Below are 22,372 nucleotides of genomic sequence, written 5' to 3'. Positions count from 1 at the left end.
CGTAACCCCCTCTCTCCCCTTCACTAACTCGGCTTATTACAGCGAATTTTCTTCTTCTGTATGTTAGCGAGATGTTTTCCTTGTATTTTCCTCTTTGGTATGATGATATTCTTGCCGAAACAAAGATAAACAAACATAAATGCAAGAGAATGTCAGAGGTGAAACTCGAAGATGTACTCTCTTTTTACAAAGGCAATTTAATAAATCATGATTATTATGAATTTCATAGTCCATTTTGGGTATTAAAAAACCAAAACTATGTTATTTATCATAAATGAAGATCTCTTTGCTCAAAGATCGTAGCCTTGGGCATAGTGTGACGTGTGCTGTCAGGCAAGAAGGGGGCGTTACTAAGCAACCCTCCCCTCTCTCTTCACTAACTACGCATATATTATGATATTCTGTAATATTGCTTGAGCGATTTTTCTTCGTCTGTATGTTAGCGAGATGTTTTCCTTGTCTTTTCCTCGTTGGCATGATGAACTTCTTGCCGAAACATACATAAACATACGTGAAAGCAAGCGAAAGTCACGAGGTGAAACTGGAACGTGTAATCTACTTGAAGTTTATGGTCGCACTGATTCATGGTTGAACCAGATACTCGCTTCTGTGAGCCACGGAATCTCTACAGATGCCATTTCTCACAATTTCTTTGCCAATAATTATCAAAATTTACAATAACAGAAGAAATATTGCATTTTCTTGTACGGATGAATGTTTTAGGCTTATCGAGTTATGTTTACTAATTACCTTGTAACTACGAAAGTAAGAGGAATTTTGACGAAATATTTCGTATACGTATTCTCAATTGCCATATGAAGCTCCATGAACTTTTTCATGACTATGCATCTTTCGCCCTATACCACCGTATATAGGGGTTCCGGCATGGCCACCAAGAGAGAAGGCCTAGCGGATTAAACGTCATCAGGGTTTTCCCAAGCAAAGGTAGTCCGACTGACCTAGACCTACGGTCAGTCAGACTACCTGCTTTAGTACTGCTCTAAATTCAGAAGGGGTCACACCGCTGATTTTTTTCGAGTGAATTACCATCTTTTTTGCGTTATTTGTAGACCAAAAGGGATATTGATAGTGAACATAAGTTTGCGAGTGTTTCTGCGACGATGCCTTATCATTGTGTTGTCCCAAATTGCAAGGGGAATTACGAGACAGGGCCCAAGGTCAAAATATTTTCTTTCCCCAAGAATGAAGAACTCGCAGCAAGATGGATACGAGCCATAAAACGAGAAAGCTACACCCCGACCAAATATAGCAAAGTGAGTATACAAAATACACTTGACATTTACCTCATTATTATTGAAATTATAATATCGTTTGTGGAATATTGGTGTAGTGTTTTGCTAATAAAATCAATATACGTAGCTTAGGAGGATCATGAACATACAGCTACATTTGCATTAATCACCATGATGTATTTATTTGTGATATTCGGACACTTCAATATTCGTTAATGGGCAATAGTTTTAATATACTGCAAATCTGTTTTCAGCTTTGCAGTTTACATTTCGTGCCAGAGGATGTTATATGGGAAAAATCCTGTTATGACAAAAGTACTGGCACAACCTCAACTACAAAACTGAAAATACCATAACTTCGTGAAGGTGCCATTCCATCTCAGTTACCTAACTGTCCCTCGTATCTGTCCGGGCCATCGCATCGAAGAGAATCTCCAGATTCGAAGAGAGCAAGGAAGGAGCAATCAGCGATGCAGGCTGCAATAGCAGAGAGTGTTGCAGTAGACATTTTGTATACAAATTCTAGGCTATTCAGTTCTGTTGATGAACTTGTTGGGAAGCTACAGTTTTTAGATACTCAGTATTGGACTTTGATAAAAAATAATGAGGGACTTTCAATTTGTCGTGTTGCGCAATTCCCGTACCCAAAAATAATTTCATCCCTAATGATAAAGAATAACTGCGAAGTGCAAGCTTTCGTTCAAGACACTGAAGTAAATTGATTAGGGGACTTCAAGATTCCCGTAGAAGTTCATGATACTAATACACTTGAAAAGATATTGGATAACTTAAGTAGAGCGGATAGCTATAAAAGAAGTTCAAAAACTTGCAACAGCATTAGTGTTATTCAGTTGGTGATTTCATTTTTATCCATTCTTTTAGATGAACCATCATTCAAACATTCTACCGTACTGAAATTTGTTTGTGAACAACTGCATTTAATGACTCTTAATAAGTTGGATTATTCATCTGAGTTAGTGATATTTTCCTCTGTCTTCTATAATTGTTCTCCCCAGGGATACAGGCTCTTGAGAGATAAGAAATTTCATATATTACCTAGCTACTCCACTATAAAAAGGGTGTTTGTTTCAAAAAATTCAGTCCGGCCACGGAACAAGATGATACAAATTTCTTGATGTACATCAAAAATAAGTATAAATCATTATTGCCCAATGACAAAGTAGTGATCCTGATGGTTGATGAAATTCATCTTAAACCTATTTTGATTATAAAGGGGGAAATATTGTTGGCTCAGCCTTTGATAGCAGCGAGGCTGCAACAAGCGCATTTGTTTTTATGTTAAATAGCGTACGGTCAAAATTCAAGGACGTTGTGCACATTATTCCTACTAAGTGTATGAAAGCCCAAACTTTGCATAATATATTGAAGAAAATAATCATTGGATTGGAAGACATAGGCTTTACAGTATTCTGTGTTGTGACCGATAACAATGCCATTAATGGAAAAGCTATGTCATTTTTTGCCCACCCACCAAAATTATCAATTGTGTATCATCATCCTAGTCAGAGTGGTAGGCCTCTCTTCTTTATGTATGATTCCGTACATTTGTTGAAATGTATAAGAAATAACTGGGTAGCCCAAAAAGATACGAACCAAACAATGAAGTTTCCTCCCTTCTCCATTGAAAATATCGTACAAACAACTTTACTATGCACCTTTTAGTACTTTGAAGAAACTTCAAAAAGTAGAGGATGGCTCACTTTTGAAACATTCATATAAGCTCTCGTTAAAAGCATTGTCTCCCTCAAGCTTTGAAAACCAAAAAGTTAATTTAGTATTACAGATATTTAATGAATATGTGATTCAGGCATTGCTAACTGTGGGTAAAAATCACTGCTTACCTTATTTTGCACACGTCTCTGAATATATAAAGATTTTTTATACTTGATGGACAATAATGAATGTAAAAAGTATATTTAAAGGAAAAAGACTGAATCACGAATATGCCACCCCAATGACTAATAATAGCGACGACGCAAAGTTTCAGTATCTGAAAGATTTTTATGCTTGGCTGGAAATTTGGGATGAAACTAAAGAATTCGGTGGGACATTAACAAAAGAGACGTTCACAGCATTGAAACATACAACCAATGCGATGTTAGAGGTAACAAAGTACTGTCTGACTGAGTTTCATATGGAGTATGTGTTGACAGGGAAATTTCAAACTGACAATCTCGAGTCTAGGTTTGGGCAATATCGACAGCTTGCAGGTGGCCACTACAATATTTCTGTACGGCAGGTGTTTGAATGTGAAAAGAAGCTGAGGATGATGTCTGTTCTTAAACAAAAATTACCATTCCATGACAGAGCAGTACATGTAGCCATTAATGACGAAATTAATTGGAATGATTTAGAAACCACTCATACTGTAAAAGGTACTCTGCGTGACATATCTTTGCAAGTAACACAGAACGATATTGACAATTGCAAAGGGGTATTTCCAATAATCACATATTTAGCAGGCTACTGTTGTTATTCTGTTTACAAAAAAGGGAAATGTAATTCTTGCAAAGAAATGATCACTGGAGAGCATGATGAGGAGATCTTTCCAAAAAATCACAGATATCTTTCGGGAATTAGTACGGGCTCTTTATTATATCCTCATGATACGGCAGCAAATATTGTTATGTATTGTTATATAATAATCAATAAATTAACACAAATACCTCAATTCAGAACTTGTAATGACCAGAGAAATTTTGCCTCAGCACTCATATATAATATTCTTGTAGACGATGAGGCTCTGTTTCCAAATGAATTTTGCGACTCAGGACACAGCACTGAACAGATAGAGAAAATGATGATATGGGCTTCTACAAATGTATTAATGAATAATTATTGTTGTCAGGAAAATAACTCGATTGTAGCAAGAAAAAACTTAACCAAAAAAAGAAAGTTGGAGACTGTTACGAAAAAATAATACTTCCAGCATTTCAAATAATAATTTAGAGAGTAAATTATCATTATTTTTTATTTTTGTTTATTCCATATTTATAGCACCAATTTATGATTATGATTATGCTTTGTAAAGTCACTGCTTCTTTTTGTTTACTTACATGTATATAACTTATCTTGATGTAATATTTTTTTTACTAGCATTATAATTCTATCATCCTTAAACTACTTCTTTTATTTATCATCCATGAATTAATTCTTTTATATATCAACCACAAGTAATTTCTTCTATTTCCTATGAGTGATTATCAATTATACCATAGGAAGTCAAGAGGGCATCACAAATGTTCAAGAAAGTTTATCCGAGATGCGGATTAAAGCACAACCATCGGACTACCTTCCCTGCTTCGTGCCCCCATCGAGCCGGCCTTCTCTCTCGGTGGCCATGGTTCCGGCCGGCCCCCTTAAACAGTTTCATAACAAAAGGATCTTTAATTACTTAAATAATATGAAATTATATTGTTTCATGGAAAGATTTCGAATGATCTGATGCAATATTGAGTGACTTACAAAATCGTCTACGTGAATTAACAGCTTGGCTGCGTCGATACGTGATCGACCGAGCCATAAAAAATTTACACTAGTTCATCTGCTTTTCAAGTGTTGAACTACAGCTTTCTCTCGTGTACAGAGCTAACTTCCTTTCTCTTCATTTCAAGTTATGCTATGTTCCTTCTTGACTATAAATCATACATTATTTAAACATATTAACTTTAAGCCAACTTTAATACGGGAATCTGAATATAAAGGAGATTTTGACAAAGGAAAAATCTATTTCTGGGGGAAGACCCGTGTCGCCCGGTGAAAAGTTCCTGTAGCTCACTTTTCTAAGTAAAAATAGATCCTAAATATACCAGAGAAAAAGCTAGTATGGTTTGCTGAAGTTACTACCCACAGCTTGATCACCCCAAGGGCGTCGGTATAGCACTAGGGCGAGTGGAAGCCACTACCAACTGGTCTTCTTGCCAATTAGAGGATTCCTTTCAAAATCCCTCCCACGGCGAGAGCCGTTACAACAGTTACTTCTCTTACCTTCCGCTAGCACTCGCTACTACTACTACTACACGGCCGCCATCTTCATTCCTGGAATAGACACCCAAGCTTGGACTGGCTAAGGGTGGGACTAGAAGAAGGGATGGGTTCACCGGGCGACACAGGTCTTCCCCCAGAAATAGATTTTTCCTTTGTCAAAATCCCTTTTCTGGGTTCGACCTGTGTCTGCCGGTGAAAAAGTATCAGAGAATTGCCATCCAAGCTTAACAGATACCACCATGAAGTCTTCTGCCTAACCAGGTAAGAACCAAGGTTTTTATATCCTACAACATGTGTTGTTTCCCTTTTCTATATTGTTTAGCTGTCTCTTACCCTCCACCAAGGGTGCCAATTAGCTAAGTATATATCTGACAGGAAAGTTCATGTACAAAAATGATATTGTTATGATACAATAAAGTTTTGTACATACTTACCTGGCAGATATATACTTAGCTATAGTCTCCGACGTTCCCGACAGAATTTCAAATCTCGCGGCACACGCTGGGAGGCGGGTGTATGAACCAATCCCGTTTTCTAATCAGATTTTCTCTTCCACCTGTCTCCTGAGGGGAGGCTGGGCGGGCCATTAATCGTATATATCTGCCAGGTAAGTATGTACAAAACTTTATTGTATCATAACAATATCATGTTACCTTTTTTGGGTTTAGAGTTAGAAGTTAATCTATTGGTCAGGAAAATTAAATTTAAATTGAGAACTAGTGAAAGTAAAGGAGACACGACAGATCATAATTCCGAAAGTCCTAATTCCAGTGGTTTTGGATATAGTACATTGTAGGTTCGGTAGTCCACACCTCGGGATAGAAAAAACGTATAATGAGGTGCGTGCTAAATATATTTGGAAAAACATTGGGAAAGATGTGGAAAATTTAGTGAAAAATTGTACAGTATGCAATCCTTGCAAACCTGCAAGGATAACTTCATGCAAATTAGGGTCATATCTGATACTAAGTAGACCTTTTCATAGAATACATATGGATATCCTAGGAAATTTTTGTGAATCTAGATATGCGAATAAGTACTTGTTAGTAATAATAGATGAACTTACGAGGATAGTAGAAATATTTCCACTTAAGCATAAAACAGCTGAAGAGGTAGCTATAGCATTTTTCAATGGTATCATTTGCATATGGCTCACACGAGGTTTTATTGACCGACAATGGCAGAGAATTTGTAAACAAAACTTTAGAATGTTTGGCGGAAGTATGGGGATACAGAAAGTAACAGTTATTCCATACAGACCTGAAGCTAATGGGTTGTGTGAACAAGCAAACGGGAAAGTCTCAGGAAGATTGTAGGTGGTAATGATAAAAACTGGGATAGATATATTGATGTTGTTAGACATAATATCAACACTATGGTTAGTGATTCCATTAAAATGTCTCCATTTGAAGCTTTGTTTGGTTCCCCAGCACGAGGCACATTCGATCTGTTAACCCTTAAACGCCGAATGGACGTATTAAACGTCGAGTCAAAATCTCCCCCGATTACCAAATGGACGTACCATACGTCGGCTCAAAAAAGTTTTTTTAAAAATTCGCGGAAAAATACTTATAGGCCTACCAGCCGAAAACTTTTGAATCACGCGCCTTGGGGGATGCTGGGAGTTCACGGATCAAGGCGTTGTTTTGTTTACAATCGTTACGCAGGCGCGCAAGCGCGAATTTCTTTCTTATCGCACTAAAAAGTATCAGTGACAAATCTCAAAAATTATTTCGTCACTTTGACATAATTTTTGCACCGTTTTAAATTATCCGTTACATGAAGTATTATATATGAAAATGTGCGCAATTTCATTTAAAATACAACAAAAAAATACTCATGATTGTAACTTTTATCAGTTTTGAAATATTTCCATATAAATAACGATAAGTGCCAAAATTTTAACCTTCGGTCAACTTTGACTCTACCGAAATGGTCAAAAAACGCAATTGTAAGCTAAAACGCTTATATTGTAGTAATATTCAACTATTTACCTTAATTTTGCAACAAATTGGAAGTCTCTAGCACAATATTTCGATTTATGGTGAATTTATGAAAAAAACTTTTTCCTTACGTCCGCGCGGTAACTCTTCCGAAAAAAATCATACATGCGATTGTGGTAATGTTTGCACCATTTTAAAATTAGCCGTTACATAAAGTTTTACATATGGAAATGTGCGCAATTTCATGCACAATACAACTAATAACAACCCATGGTTGTAGCTTTTATCAGTTTTGAAATATTTTCATATAAAAAATGATAAGTGACAAATTTTCAACCTTCGGTCAATTTTGACTCTACGAAATGGTCGAAAACGCAATTGTAAGCAATTGGTAAGCTACTCTATATATTTAGTAATATTCAATCATTTACCTTCATTTTGTAACAAATTGGAAGTCTCTAGCACAATATTTCGATTTATGGTGAATTTATGAAAAAAATAAAATTTTCCTTACGTCCGCGCGGTAACTCTTCCGAAAAAATCATACGTGCGATTGTGGTAATGTTTGCACCATTTTAAATTAGCCGTTACATAAAGTTTTATATATAAAAATGTACGCAATTTCATGTAGAATACAACGAAAAATAATTGAAGGTTGTAGCTTTTCTAATTTTCGAAATATTTGCATATAAATCACGATAAATAGAAAAAAACCACGTTCGGTCAACTTTGACTCTACCGAAATGGTCGAAAAACGCAATTGTAAGCTAAAACTCTTATATTTTAGTAATATTCAATCATTTACCTTCATTTTGCAACAAATTGGAAGTCTCTAGCACAATATTTCGATTTATGGTGAATTTATGAAAAAAACTTTCCTTCCCTACGCTCGCGGATTCTCCGCCATAAAACTCCGAATTGCGTACATCGAATTCTCGGAAAATTTGCTCCGTTTCATATTAGGCATTTCATAGAGTTTTATATATGAAAATGTGCGCAATTTCATGTAAAATAAAAGGAAAAATATTTGAAGGTTGTAGCTTTTCTCATTTTCGAAATATTTGCATATAAATCGCAATAAATAGAAAAAAAACCACGTTCGGTCAACTTTGACTACCGAAATGGTCGAAAAACGCAATTGTAAGCTAAAAATCTTACAGTATCGTAATATTCAATCATTTTTATTCATTTTGAAACAAATTGGAAGTCTCTAGAACAATATTTAGTTTTATGGTGAATTTAAAAAAAAAACATTTTTTTACGTATGCGCGTTACGAATTCGTACATCATTTTGTGATAATATTTTTCCGGTGTTGCTTTTATTGTTTTACAATGTATTATATATCAAAATGATTGCAATTTAGTGTAAAATACAACGAAAAAAAAGAAACTCGTTAGCTTTTACCGTTTTTTGCACAGCGTGATTTTAATACAATTATGTATGAATGTTTTTTTTTTTTTGCTACCATATATCGCATTATTACCATATGATAATGATATTATTTTTCATTTCTGATGATTGCATACTAAATTTCAGGCAATGACAAAAAAGGAGCCAAAAATGAACTCTTAATCTTCAAAACTAAGCGCGCTGTGATTTTTCGAAAAAAATATTTTTTCCGTTTCCGCGCTCGCTCAAAACCGGCTCCGGAATTCGGGGGAGTTTTTGATTTTTACCGCTTCGGCGTTTAAGGGTTAACTATACCTCATCATGGGGAAGATCCAATCGAAGCATTAATATCTACAGCGAGAGAGACATGCTTGTTTCAGCCATAATCTCGAGGCCACGTCTCGAGAAATGGTAGAAAGAAGTAATAGTAGAACATCTGATCCTAAGATCAATGTTGGAGACAAGGTATTTCTGAAAATTAACGTGAGAAATTAACCCTCTTACGCCGAAGCCCTAAAAATCAAAACCTCTCCTGTATGCCGGCACCGGTTTGGAGTGAGCGCGGAAGCAGAAAAAATATTTTTTTCAAAAAATCACAGTGCGCTTAGTTTTAAAGATTAAGAGTTCATTTTTGGCTCATTTTTTTGTCATTGCCTGAAGTTTCGTATGCAATCATCAGAAATGAAAAATAATATCATTATCATATGTAAATAATGCGAGATATGGTAGCGAAAAAAAAAATTCATAGATAATTGTATTCAAATCACGCTGTGCAAAAAACGGTCAAAGCTAACGAGTTACTTATTTTTCCGTTGTATTGTACACTAAATTGCAATCATTTTGATATATAATACATAGTAAAACAATAAAAGCAAACACCGGATCATATTATCACAAAATGATGTATGAATTCGTAACACGCGGACGTAAAAAAATGTTATTTTCAAAAATTCACCGTAATTCTAAATATTGTTCTAGAGACTTCCAATTTGTTTCAAAATTAAGACAAATGATTTAATATTACGATACTGTAAGAGTTTTAGATTAGAATTGCAGATTTCGACCATTTCTGACGAGTTAAATTTGACCGAATGTCGAAATTTTTATATATACACATATTTCGGAGATGGAAAAAGCTACAACCTTCACTTATTTTTTATTGTATTCTTCATGAATTTGAGCACATTTTGATATATGAAACTCTATAAAACGGCTAATATAAAAAGGAGCAAATATTAGGATAATGCGATGTACGTATTTCGACGACTTGCGGCCGCGAATCGGCGCGCGGAATGAAGGTAAATATATTTTTCAAAAATTCACCATAAATCACAATATTGTTCTAGAGACTTCAAATTTGTTTCAAAATGAAGAAAAATGACGGAATATTACTAAGCCGTAAGAGTTTTAGCTTACAATTGCGTTTTTCAACTTTTTCGGTAGAGTCAAATTTGACTGAACGTGATTTTTTTTCTATTTATCGTGATTTATATGCAAATATTTCGAAAAATGAGAAAAGCTACAACCTTCAATCATTTTTAGTTGTATTCTACATGAAATTGCGCACATTTTCATATATAAAACTTTATGTAACAGCTAATTTTAAATGGTGCAAACATTTCGACAATCGCACAAAAAAATTCTGATTTTTTCGGAAGAGTTAACGCGCGGACGTAAGGAAAATTTTTTTTTTTTTCATAAATTCACCATCAATCGAAATATTGTGCTAGAGACTTCCAAGTCGTTGCAAAATTAAGGTAAATGATTGAATATTACTAGAATATAAGAGTTTTAGCTTACAATTGCGTTTTTCGACCATTTCGGTAGAGTCAAAGTTGACCGAAAGTTGAAATTTTTGCACTTAACGTTATTTATATAAAAAAATTTCGAAACTGATAAAAGCTACAACCATGGGTTGTTTTTTGTTGTATTGTGCATGAAATTGCGCACATTTCCATATATAAAACTTTATGTAACGGCAAATTTGAAAGGGTGCAAACATTAGGACAATCGCACAAAAAAATTTATCGGAAGAGTTATCACACGAACGTAAGGAAAAAGTTTTTTCATAAATTCACCATAAATCGAAATAGTGCTAAAGACGTCCAATTTGTTGCAAAATGAAGGCAAATGATTGAATATTACTATAATATAAGAATTTTAGCTTACAATTGCGTTTCTCGACCATTTCGGTAGAGTCAAAGTTGACCGAAGGTTGAAATTTTGGCAATTATCGTTATTTATATGAAAATATTTCAAAACTAATAAAAGCTACAATCATGAGTATTTTTTTGTTGTATTTTACATGAAATTGCGCACATTTTCATATATAATACTTCATGTAAAGGATAATTTAAAATGGTGCAAAAATTATGTCAAAGTGACGAAATAATTTTTGAGATGTGTCACTGATACTTTTTAGTGCGATAAGAAAGAAATTCGCACTTGTGCGCCTGCGTAGCGATTGTAAACAAAACAACGCCTTGATCCGAGAACTCCCAGCATCCCCCAAGGCGCGTGATTCAAAAGTTTTCGGCTGGTAGGCCTATAAGTATTTTCCGCGAATTTTTAAAAAAACTTTTTTGAGCCGACGTATGATACGTCCAATCGGCATACGGGAGACATTTTGACTCGACGTTTAATACGTCCAATCGGCGTAAGAGGGTTAACTAAATTACAAATTGGGTCCGAAATTTGAGGGTCCTTTTAGAGTCATTGAGGAAAAGAGTGGAAATAGATTTGTAATCTTAGAGGAAAAAACAGGTCGGTCGAAATTAACACATATATCAAAACTGAAAAGAGTTGGTTGTGGTAACTAATATAATGTCGCGCAGTTGGTCTTTTTTGGGGGGGTTTTCGCAAATTGACGGTGAAATGTGTTTAATGTTTTTTTCCCTTTCATTTCTTCTACTATTTTTCTTATTATGTGCAAACTGCAGTGCCTTGGCGTAAGAATCAGAGGTAATTATTTCACGTGAAAAATCGGGTTGAAAATATGGCAAATTTCTGTTAAGCTGAGAAATATTATGATAAGCTCGTGATGGTTCCTGTGTGTATGGGTTTATTGGGGCTGAATTTTTGCGGCTTTTTGGGTGTTGGATTTTTGGGGCTGAATTTTTTTTTTTTTGGTTATAATATTTGGAGGTGATCTGTGGTTTTACGAGCCAAGAGGGGGTTATTGTGGTTTTATGGGTCCCTGTGAAGAGGTTGTATTTTTATATTCACCAGTGGTTATATTTGGCGGTATATAATGGTTGAATTGTGGTTTTCTGTGGTTTATATCCCGACGAGGGGGTTATGCAGTTTTATAAACTTGTGGCAGTATCATGAATGAGTTATGTTTTCGAGGACAATTTTTGGGTACCTTTGTGGTTGTCGGGAAAATTTCGTGGAATATGGTTATATAGTATCAATAAAGAATTTATGGGCCATTGGGAGGATAACGATTTGTAAGGTTGCAAGTCTGACTAGACAAGTCTTTAGTGTGATTTAAGCACATGAGGTATTCACAGGAGGATTAATGCTGATAATGCTGTGATGAGACCAGTTGCTGATTTTTCCTTTCGGAGTTGATTACTCGGAGATTTGCTCTGTTTTCAGGGAATGTCCATTATGACATTCCATGTGGATGAATGTAAGAGGTCAATTCCAGTCGATGGGATATGTTGCGGCAGCAAATTCCGTAATGATACATACTGCGTTTATGTGGAAAAGTGCTGGATTATATGTATTTTTTCTCTCTCCGTGTACATTTTGTAATGGGGAAAGTTCAGTTATTATTATTTTTTTTCTTTTCCTACGAGGGATGTTTGTAATCGGGGTTAAGCTTTACGTAGCATTTTTATTATAGACAGGAGGTATAATTTATCGGGGTATATGGGTCAGATAGAAGGGGTATTCAGCATTATATTTCATGGAGGTTAATTATATAAACAGTACAGGGGTTTTGCTGTATAGACATTAGGGGGGGTTTTTGATAGTATATTTGTCAGATGTAGGATTACTTGTGAGGATTCAGTGGGTAAAGATCATATTTTGTTTAATGAGAAATTTTTAATAATTGAATATGAGATTGGGTATATTAGTTAATGACAGATTCGTGTGGTAAAGCAAGACTTTAGTTATTCTATGATCATGTAGACTTTTCGAATATGGACACATGATGACTTTAGAGAATTCCTAACTTCATGCGATGGTGACGACGGAAACGGCTTGGTTCTACAGTACCAGAGGTCGAATCTACACATGAGCGGCGATGTTATGGATCGCCTTTGCAATGGACGAGATGTCATTGTTGAATCGTCTCAGGATATGCTCTGGGACACATCAGGAGTCTACAATTTTCTACGAGGCGGGTGCGAGACGCACTTGCATGGAAGTCACGTGATATTTCCCTGACAACAAGGTGGAGATTACGATTCCTTCATCGGATGACGTTGAATCTACAGTTCAGTGACGAGGGGGTGTTGGATACACTTACAGGGGTCGCAGATGCTGAATAATGGCGCATGCTGAATTGTTTTGAGATGGTTCTCGTGCTCAGCCTAGGTCTACAATTATTCGACAAAGGTGTTCGTGAAACACTTACACGGAAACCACGAGGGGGTTCAAGTTCCGCGTATCTTAGAAACGTTTACGGTCCCAACGTTGGAGGATAGTGATGTGGATGAGTTCTTCTTCGACGAACGCTACACAATTCCAGTGATTACAGTTATGGTATTCATAGTGATAGTCGAAATATGTGTTATAGGGGCTATAATGCAAACATTATGAACCAGTATATACCAGTTGTTGATGTGGTGTGTGACGGGAGTGCACAAAAGACATAGGTGGCTGAGCCATCTCAAAAGTAGTGAATTGTTAATCTCAGCTTTTTCCGGTTAGAGACAGAGGTGCTTAGTGATAAGAAGAATGTTGAAATGAAAAACAGCCAGAAATGGTGACCATGCAACGTGACATTGACAATACTTCAGAGATCACATGATTGGTTCATGCAGTGCGCCCGGTTTACTGTTTACTTAGGCACTCTGCAAGGCGTGTCCGTGTGTGTGTGCTCTTAGCATGTGGTGTATGGGCCTTAGTGATAAGGGATGCAAAGAAGAGGGGACACTTTTTGATTGCTTGTGTCATTGAGCACAGCAGCACACTTGGAGGAGGTTCGAGGACACCCATCGCAAGGTAGAGTAATACGAGAACTTTGGAAAAGTTACCCTTTGAAAAGAGAAAGAGAAGTGCAGTGTGTACACGTTCATTTTGATTAACTTTCACATGTTGGAGTGATGTAATAAATATGTCTTTATTTCAGATGGGTTCATGGCACCATATAAGAGAATGGGTTCTCTAAAAACTTTAATGACCATTTTAATGGCGTAGTTAATCAGACAGTGAGATTTAGGGGAAGTGTTTACTTAAACCTAGTTCAGGAGAGGAAAATGACAGTTTGGTTTTTTTGGGGGTCAGACTTTATTCTTTTAACTCCACTTTGTATTCATTTTGTTCCATTTAATGTTTAGCTAATTTGGGAAATATAAAGTATATTTTTGTATCTGCGAGGATTCATTAGCCCAGTTTGCATTTTTAGCTCATGCAGAATGATATATATAAATCGCCGATTTCAAGGGCTAGACAAACGAGTCCACCGATAACAGTGTTTAACGTGTTGAAGAGACTAATTGAATTACTGCATGACTATTCAATTATTGTGGAATTAATGTCAAAGTATGGCGAGAAGTGTCCCTTTTATTTTTTGTTTCACTTGTGGGAATGGTTCAGTTTCCTGAGATCTTGTTCTAGACAATCTGTTTTCTGTGTCGAGTTTTAATTAACTATGTCAGTCTTTCATTTTATTATCTTTCTAGCTGTCTGGCGATAGTTAGAATTTTGCTTTTCCTTTAGAGAAATAAAGTTATTTTTGTAGTTCAGAGTTTAATTCACTGCCGTAATTAATTTTTGCAATTGTCTTGTGAGTTCATTAAAGATTTCCAGAAGGCTACTTTACCATATTCAGTTTTGTGCCTCCCCATATATATATATATATATATATATATATATATATATATATATATATATATATTTATATTTGTGTGTGTGTGGCCGTCCCTGGTTCTTGGTGGACTCAGTTAATGGGGGTTGTCTAGCAACATGAAAGCGATATATATATATATATATATATATATATATATATATATATATATATATATATATATATATGACTGGTAAAAATGTTCTGTAACAACAGAATTCCATCTAATAAAAGGAGCCCATAAAAACACCAAAATATAGAGAAAAAGTACTATATTTCAGAGACTGCTGTCTCCCTCTTCAGGTAGATGAAAGAGAAAAGTTTACAGAAAAGGTGGTATTTATACCAAGAGGTCCATCCACAAACAAGCCATTTTAAGTCACCCCCGCTGATAATCTTCCTTTAATCTTCTTAAGGGTTGGTTGAATGAAGACGTTGTCGATCGTGTCCGAAATCCATGCTCCTTTTGAGATGTTCATTACCTGCCTCTCTTTTATTAAGGCCGATTCCATCATTTGACTCTTGTACCGGCAGTTGCTGCTATAAATTACACGTGACAAATTCCAGTTTATTCTATGGTTATGTTCATTTATATGGTTGAAAATAGCCGAGTTCTGTTGTCCATACCTAACTGACCGTTTGTGTTGTATTAATCTCTGGGGAAGGGATTTACCTGTAAATCCGATGTAAGATTGGTCACAGTCCTGGCATGGGATTTCGTATACCCCAGAGTCCTTTGGAGATGTCTTTTGTTGGACGTTAATCAGGGATTTGGCTAAGGTGTTTGGGTAAGTAAATACAAAAGGGTTCGATTTTCCCAGGGGGTTGGTTATTCTCTTAATCGTGTCCAGGTGGGGAATTATTATTTTATTGTTGGGTGTATCTCTGGTCTTGTCTTTAGGGGGTCGGTAGAAAATTACGTTTGCTTTGTGAATTGCTTTCTCAATTATATGGTCAGGGTATTTTAAAGACGAAAGTTGCTTGCGAATTAGTTCAAATTCTTTTTCCAGGAATTCTGGGGAACAAATTCGTAAGGCTCTTAAGAACAAGTTACTAGCTACACCTATCTTGATAGTAACATCATGATAGCTAAAGTAGTGAATGTATGAAAGTGAGGACGTTGGTTTTCTGTATATGGTAAATTTGTATTCTGTCGTATCTCTGATTATTAAAACATCAAGAAAAGGAATTTTGTTGTCTGTTTCCCATTCAACTTTAAATTTGATGCTGGGCACTAATGTGTTTAATTTCGAGAGGAATTCATTGAAATTGCCCCACCTATTATCCCAAAATGTTAGGATATCAACTTTCGTCTTTAAAATACCCTGACCATATAATTGAATATGGTAACGTAGCCTTCTGGAAATCTTTAATCAACTCACCATTAATCAACTCACAAGACAATTGCAAATATTAATTTGGGCACTGAATTAAACTCTGAACTACAAAAATAACTTTATTTCTCTAAAGGAAAAGCAAAATTCTAACTATCTCCAGACAGCTAGAGAGATAATAAAATGAAAGACTGAAATAGTTCATAAAAACTCGACACAGAAAACGGAATGTCTAGAACAAGATCTCGGGAAACTGAACCATTCCCACAAGTGAAACAAAAAATAATAGGGACACTTCTCGCCATACTTTGACATTAATTCCACAAAAATTGAATAGTCATGCAGTAAATCAATTAGTCTCTTCAACACGTTAAACACTATTGTGAATTATCAGTACTAAGCAATAATTCGGTTCACAGGCCAACAGAGTGACAGTTCAAAAGAGTTCCTGTCAGAAAGAAATATAATTCTTATTAATACGCTTGTCAAAATAATAACAAATCTCATAAAGAGGACAGTGATTCATTTCACCAACAAGTGCACACAAACGGAATGATAATAATTTCTCACGAATCTCTCATGAGAAAGAAAGGTTTTCTGCCACTTCACACGTCATCTCAAATAGTTCGAGATGCTGAAGAGGAATTCATTAATGAAAGCCCCAACAACTCTCACCTCTGATGTCCATGATAATAGTTTCGTGTGGTTGTCACGCGTCCTCCATATTCAAGGACAAGCTGGGCAAATAATGCCCCAAAACTCATATGATACAGTGGAGGTAAAACATGACGTACAAACGAACGAGCATTCTCGTAAAACCACTCCCGATCGATCTACTACGTCATGAGTGAACGAGTTCGTTGTGCAAAACCGATTGTGTAATAACACATCATTTATCACAATTCCTAATCTACACATAAATAGAGTTTTCTACATTTTATATTCTCCTTGTTAGGAAGGTAATTTATTTTAAATAACAGTTATCTCTCTCTGGTTCCACCCACAGAAACAAACGCACACACGAACACAACGTTCGAGGAATTTTCCATGCAAACTCAGGTTTTGTCAATGTGACTCTGAGACAGTAGATTCTTCTTAACAAAGAACATTGACTTTTGTTTCTGCGAGAGCTAATGTTGTTATCTATTATTGCAAAAAATGTCATTTAGGTCAACCAAAAAGTTTAGTTTAGATATAACACACACACACACACACACACACACACACACACACACACACACACACACACACATATATATATATATATATATATATATATATATATTATATATGTATATATAGATATATATATAATACGTATATTGTTCTGAACTGCTCGTTCACTCCTAGAAAATGTAATTTAACAATAAAAAAAATTTGGCCTGAATGGAGGAACGAGAGGTCACAACAAAGAAAAGAGAAAAAAACTATGGCAGAAGGCCGATATTACTGAGGTAGGAGGAATTTACATAAAAGCTGGACTTTAGTTTTAAATCCACTATATTTACATTAATTTACATAGGTCCAGGAACTAATAATAAGGTTGATTGTCGATCCACCAGAAACATGTGGCTGGGGGCAACCAGACACGGCGTTCAGAATTTTGCGCAAACAGGTTATTGAAAATGCAAGGCTTACTCCAAGGGTTCTCAAGTTCTACCAGAATCAGGCACAGTGTTTGTCTGCAAAGAGATGGTATCTGGCATACGTGTTACACATTACTTTCTATCAAAAGTTTACAGGCCACTCAGGGGGGATAAAAATGACTGGTAATTTACACAGAGAGACCTATAATATTATTAGGGGATGTTTACTAGTATCACAGCATTGAACCAAGATGGGGGGAATGAGAAACTAAAGAAAGGAGGGGGGGAAATCACCTTGGAAATGGAAATGAAATACAGACAAAAGGCAAAACAATTCCCTGGCTGAACTGGAATTTACTCACAGTATCTGGAAATCCTGGGCTTAGTAGTCTTCTTATCTGTTGATATTTCTGTGCTGCACTATGGATGTATAAAAATACTTGGGACTTCCCCAGAGGAGGCAGGGGGAGCAGGAAGGGGTGAAGTGTTGTCTGCAGGGCGAGATAGCAGGAGCATTTGACCTCTCCTAGGTCTAAGGTTCTTCTGAGGGTGAGCTGCTGGTCCCTGCTCCTTTTAAAATTTCTCCTGGTAAGTTCTGCCCACGCCCTATGGGGGTAAATTCCGACAGCCAATGGGAGCAAAGATAGCTTTCTAGAGAATGGATGCTTTCAGTTCAAAGGGGCAACTTGCATATAGACAAGGATGAGTGAATCTTGTTATAAGAGATCTTAACTTTCCTTGGTTCTGGCATAAAATCTTGAACACCTCCCCATTTTAGAGGACATTTCAACCCGTCTCAGGACAAACAGAAACAAGGACCAATGGCTAATATAAATTACTGAGCCTTCCATTCTCCCTTGTGTGGACTTATAATATAAGCAGTATTCAAACTCTGCTGATGATAATATTCCTGAATGTTTACTCGACAGGCAGAGGATTAATCATTAGTTAAAAAATAAAGTGTGATGTGACTAAAGACTAACAACTTGCTATATTCCAATAAAGAATACTCTTAAAATATAATGTCATACTGAGAATAACAATAAAGGGCAAATAATGATTAGATAAAACTTAACCTACAGGGTAAATTATATCATATATGATACTGCTAGCTTAATTGTTTAAGGCAACACATACTATTAGCTTACCCTGATAGGGCAATATGACGTGTTTAGGTGTGTTAATAGCTATACAATTCATGGAATGACTTTATCTCGTAACAAGATGGCGCCTAACAGTATTAATTACATCCTAGTAAAGATTAGTGCAAACTAACAAGGGTAAAATTAATGAAGTAATTCTTCATAGAGATTAAATAAGATGACACAAAAAATGTAAATTTCACCAGAGACAATGGCAATTTCACAAAATATAAAGACTAGGGAATAACATTAAATCAGAAATCAAATCAAAACAATGTATAAACGAGCCAGGCTTTGAAAATATTTGTAAAGCTATAGCAATTTTTTGCTGGCTAAAATTTCCTTTTGTCAAATGGAATACTAAGGGCCTAGAATAGGGCACTGTGCCAATTGTGGCACTTTTATGGGCAGGATAGCGACCTCTGGGAGGTGCGACAAATATGGGGCCCTGAGCAGGAGGGCCTAGAGCCGACGGATTCATCACAGCCATAGCAATGGCAGAAACAGGAGCTTTCTTGGGGCATCCCACCCAGGCAGCAGTGTGCCCATGCACTTTCCATGTGTCACAGAAACTCTTGCTAAAATCAGGCCTGGGCCTGTTTCTGTTCCAATGGCCGTTGTTCTTATTATTATAATGATTGGGTAGTCCATTCAGAGGGGTGGCGGCAGCTTGCTGAGGAGGATCCACCTATGAGAGGCACTGCTCAGTAGTGTGACCTGGTTTATTGCAACGCCCACACACAGGTTTCTGTGGAGGAACATTGGGGCACTGGGTAGGCTGAGAGGTGGCAGCAGAAGTAAGAGGGAGAGCAGGGTGTATTTTCCTTTTTAAAGAACTCTGCAATGGATGGTGGGTGTCATAGGCATCTGGCCATTTACAGCACTCCAAAATAGTCATAGGGGCCTTGTCTACCAAGTGGGTGGCAAGATCAGGGGGAGCGTAGGACAGGAAGCTCTCTACTGAAAGAGTTTTAAGACCTCCTCTACGGATGTTACGTATGGAGTGCCGGGGTCTTCTTGGCTACGCACTCTGTCCATGTTTGGTTAGCCTCCTTGGGCATAGTCCTCCATTTCTGCCTCCACCAGTCTGGGGTTAACTCATAAGCCCCAAGGATTGCCTCTCGGATGAGGGTGAGGTCTTGTCGCTCATTCAGGGGAAGGGCCTCGAATGCAGTCCACCCTTTGCCAGCGAAGTGCTTGCCAAGGAGGAGGGCCACTTCCTGAGGGGTTAGATTGAAGTTCTCGAACACCTGCTCGACATGATTGAGCCAGGTGTCGGGTTTGTTACCGTCCCAAGTCCTAATGAGGGCGCCCATGCTGTGGAGGTGAGAGTGTGAAGGAGGGGGCGATGTGGCACTCAGGGGTACCTGAGTGGCACTCTGGACTGCCATAGCCAGTTGATGGGCTCTTTCTGCAGCCTCTCTTCTCTCCTGGATTTCTCTTTCTTTCTCCTTTTCGGCTGCTCGGAATGCTCTCTCTTGTGCTTCCCTCTCAGCTGCTTGGAATGCTCTTTCAGCTGCCTCTCTTTTCTCTTGTGCTTCTCTTTCAGTTACTTCTCTCCTCTCTTGTGACCCTCTCTCACCTTCTCCCTTTCGGCTGCTCTCTCTTGGGCTGCTTCTTTCAGCTTATCGTTCACCCAATTGATCTGCTTTGCGCCCTCCAGCCCCAGGGCTCTTCCGGCTACTGTGAAGTCCTTAGCCTCCACCAGTGCTGCGATACTGGCCATCTCCTCAGCAGTAAAACACTAGTAGTCTAGCCTGAGAATAATAGGATGGAAGGCAGTTGCAAAACTGTAAATGTCGCCAGGAGGGTATGTGGAATACTCAATGCAGATACGTACTTGGCAAGATGACCGTAAAATCCCTGCAAATACAGTTACTACTGGCGCGTAGCGCGGCGGAAAACTCAGGCTGTAAAAGCTCTGTAATTTACAGTTCAGTGGAGAACTCGATGCTGATAATGGATTTGGCAATGATTTTTGTAAGTGCAGAACCTCATCGCGAGTACTGGTTTGTAAAATAAAAAGAAAGAATCTGGTCTCGAATTTCCTGGAAATTCAACGTGAAAAATTTGTGAAGTAGCAAATGAACCAAGTAAACTCGGAACCTCAATGAGAGGACGAAGACGATAGGTGGATAAAAATAATTTTTCCTTTTTCTACCAACACAAATCCCTGGTCTATCTTATCCTTTCAATCTAGCTATGCTCAGAATTCGTATTTTAAACACTAGCTTGTATTAAAGGGAAGAGGAAGAACCAGTATAAAGATCTCTCACCCTGGCATAAATATACCGCCTCCGCACAAACTCCTAACATGTACCCCTTTTCACCCTAGCTCTCACGAACCTAAGACCCTCGATTCCGCCAGTTTAAAACCCCGGAGAATTAGGCCTGCACATGGGTCGGCTAAATAGGAGGAATGAATCACGAGAGTTTCAAGGCTGCGGTGGAGAAAGTTCGGCCAAGGTAACGTGCCCTTGTTTGTAAAGCAAAAGTATTTGCCCTTATTATTACTCTCTGCACAGAAAAAAAACTACCTTTGATTTCCTTTATCCTAACTTTACCTGGGTCTCTAGATAAGGCCGACAGTTCTGAAATTCTAGCTCCTGAGGCTAAACTTATGAGGAATAGTGTTTTCCTCAATAGGGCTAGATAGTCACACGAGGTACTGTTAGTATCTGAGGCTAACTTAAGAACATCATTTAAGAACCATGACACTGACTTGGGCCTCTCCGTAGGTCTGAGCCTGGCGCAAGCTCTGGGGATAGATGTAAAGTATGAATCCGTTAAATCTATCTTGAATCCGAATTGGAAAATCTTTTTCAGAGCTGATTTGGTAGTAGTGATGGTACTAGCTGCCAAACCTCTTTCAAATAATGACCTGAAAAAGGAGATTGCAAGATTTGTGGTCATGGTTTGTGCATTAGATTCCTCCAGGAATGCAGCCAGTTTTTTAACTGCTGAATCATATTGACGAAGGGTTGATTCACGTTTATCAGATTCTAAGAACATGATGTTCTGAGGATCGATATCGGCATCCCTCTGTGCTGCAAACATCATGAAGTCCATAAATTTAGGGCTTTCTGAATTCCTGAGGAAGCGAACACAGTCCGCGTTTGCACCAGCTGTGATAGTCTGGGGTTGGGAATCCATTGAGGACGGAGGCCCAACTCCAGCAGAAGAAGGAACCAATTGCTCTTGGGCCAATTGGGAGCTATCAGAGTGACGTGACCCTTGAATGTCCTGAGCTTGTTCAGAACTTTCATGAGAAGATTCACCGGAGGAAAAAGGTAAATCTTGTTCCATTGATTCCAGTCTATAGCCAATGCGTCCGTGGCATAAGCCAGAGGGTCCAGGTTGGGGGCCACATAACAAGGGAGTTTGTGGTTTGACTCCGTGGCGAAGAGATCTACCTGAAGCCCCAGTACTAGCTGACAGACCCAACTGAATGACTTCTTGTCCAGGGACCATTCGGACTCCAGTGGGACTGAACGTGATAGCGCGTCCGCCACCACGTTCCTTATTCCGGCAAGGTGAGTGGCTGATAGGTACCACTTGTTCTTGCCTGCTAGTGAAAAGATGGCTATCATGTGGCTTAATTTGGAACCTCCCCTGTTGATGCAGTGTACTACCACTGCACTGTCGAGTACCAGCTTGATATGAGATTTCTTGGCTGGGCGAAGTTTCTTCAGGG

At 37.6% G+C, this 22,372-nt stretch overlaps 2 protein-coding genes across 8 annotated transcripts in view; both read left to right on the top strand.

The window, feature by feature from the left end:
* LOC135205820 (cell cycle checkpoint control protein RAD9A-like) overlaps positions 1-22,372 on the top strand; it is a 434,453-nt gene that overhangs the window by 395,414 nt on the left and 16,667 nt on the right. The window lies entirely within an intron of this gene.
* On the top strand, positions 715-4,388 carry LOC135205849 (uncharacterized). The gene is made up of 2 exons (XM_064237105.1): positions 715-1,274; positions 1,508-4,388. The coding sequence occupies exon 2, from the start codon at positions 3,172-3,174 to the stop codon at positions 4,192-4,194; it is 1,023 nt and encodes a 340-aa protein (XP_064093175.1). The 5' UTR covers positions 715-1,274; positions 1,508-3,171; the 3' UTR covers positions 4,195-4,388.

This window comes from Macrobrachium nipponense, chromosome 11, assembly GCF_015104395.2.
Source record: "Macrobrachium nipponense isolate FS-2020 chromosome 11, ASM1510439v2, whole genome shotgun sequence".
Classification (NCBI taxonomy): Eukaryota; Metazoa; Arthropoda; class Malacostraca; order Decapoda; family Palaemonidae; genus Macrobrachium; species Macrobrachium nipponense.
This window is presented reverse-complemented; position numbering and strand designations above follow the sequence as displayed.

Excerpts from the sequence above, each read along its gene's own strand:
- LOC135205849 (XM_064237105.1), top strand. The coding sequence starts at position 3,172 with ATGAATGTAAAAAGTATATTTAAAGGAAAAAGACTGAATCACGAATAT.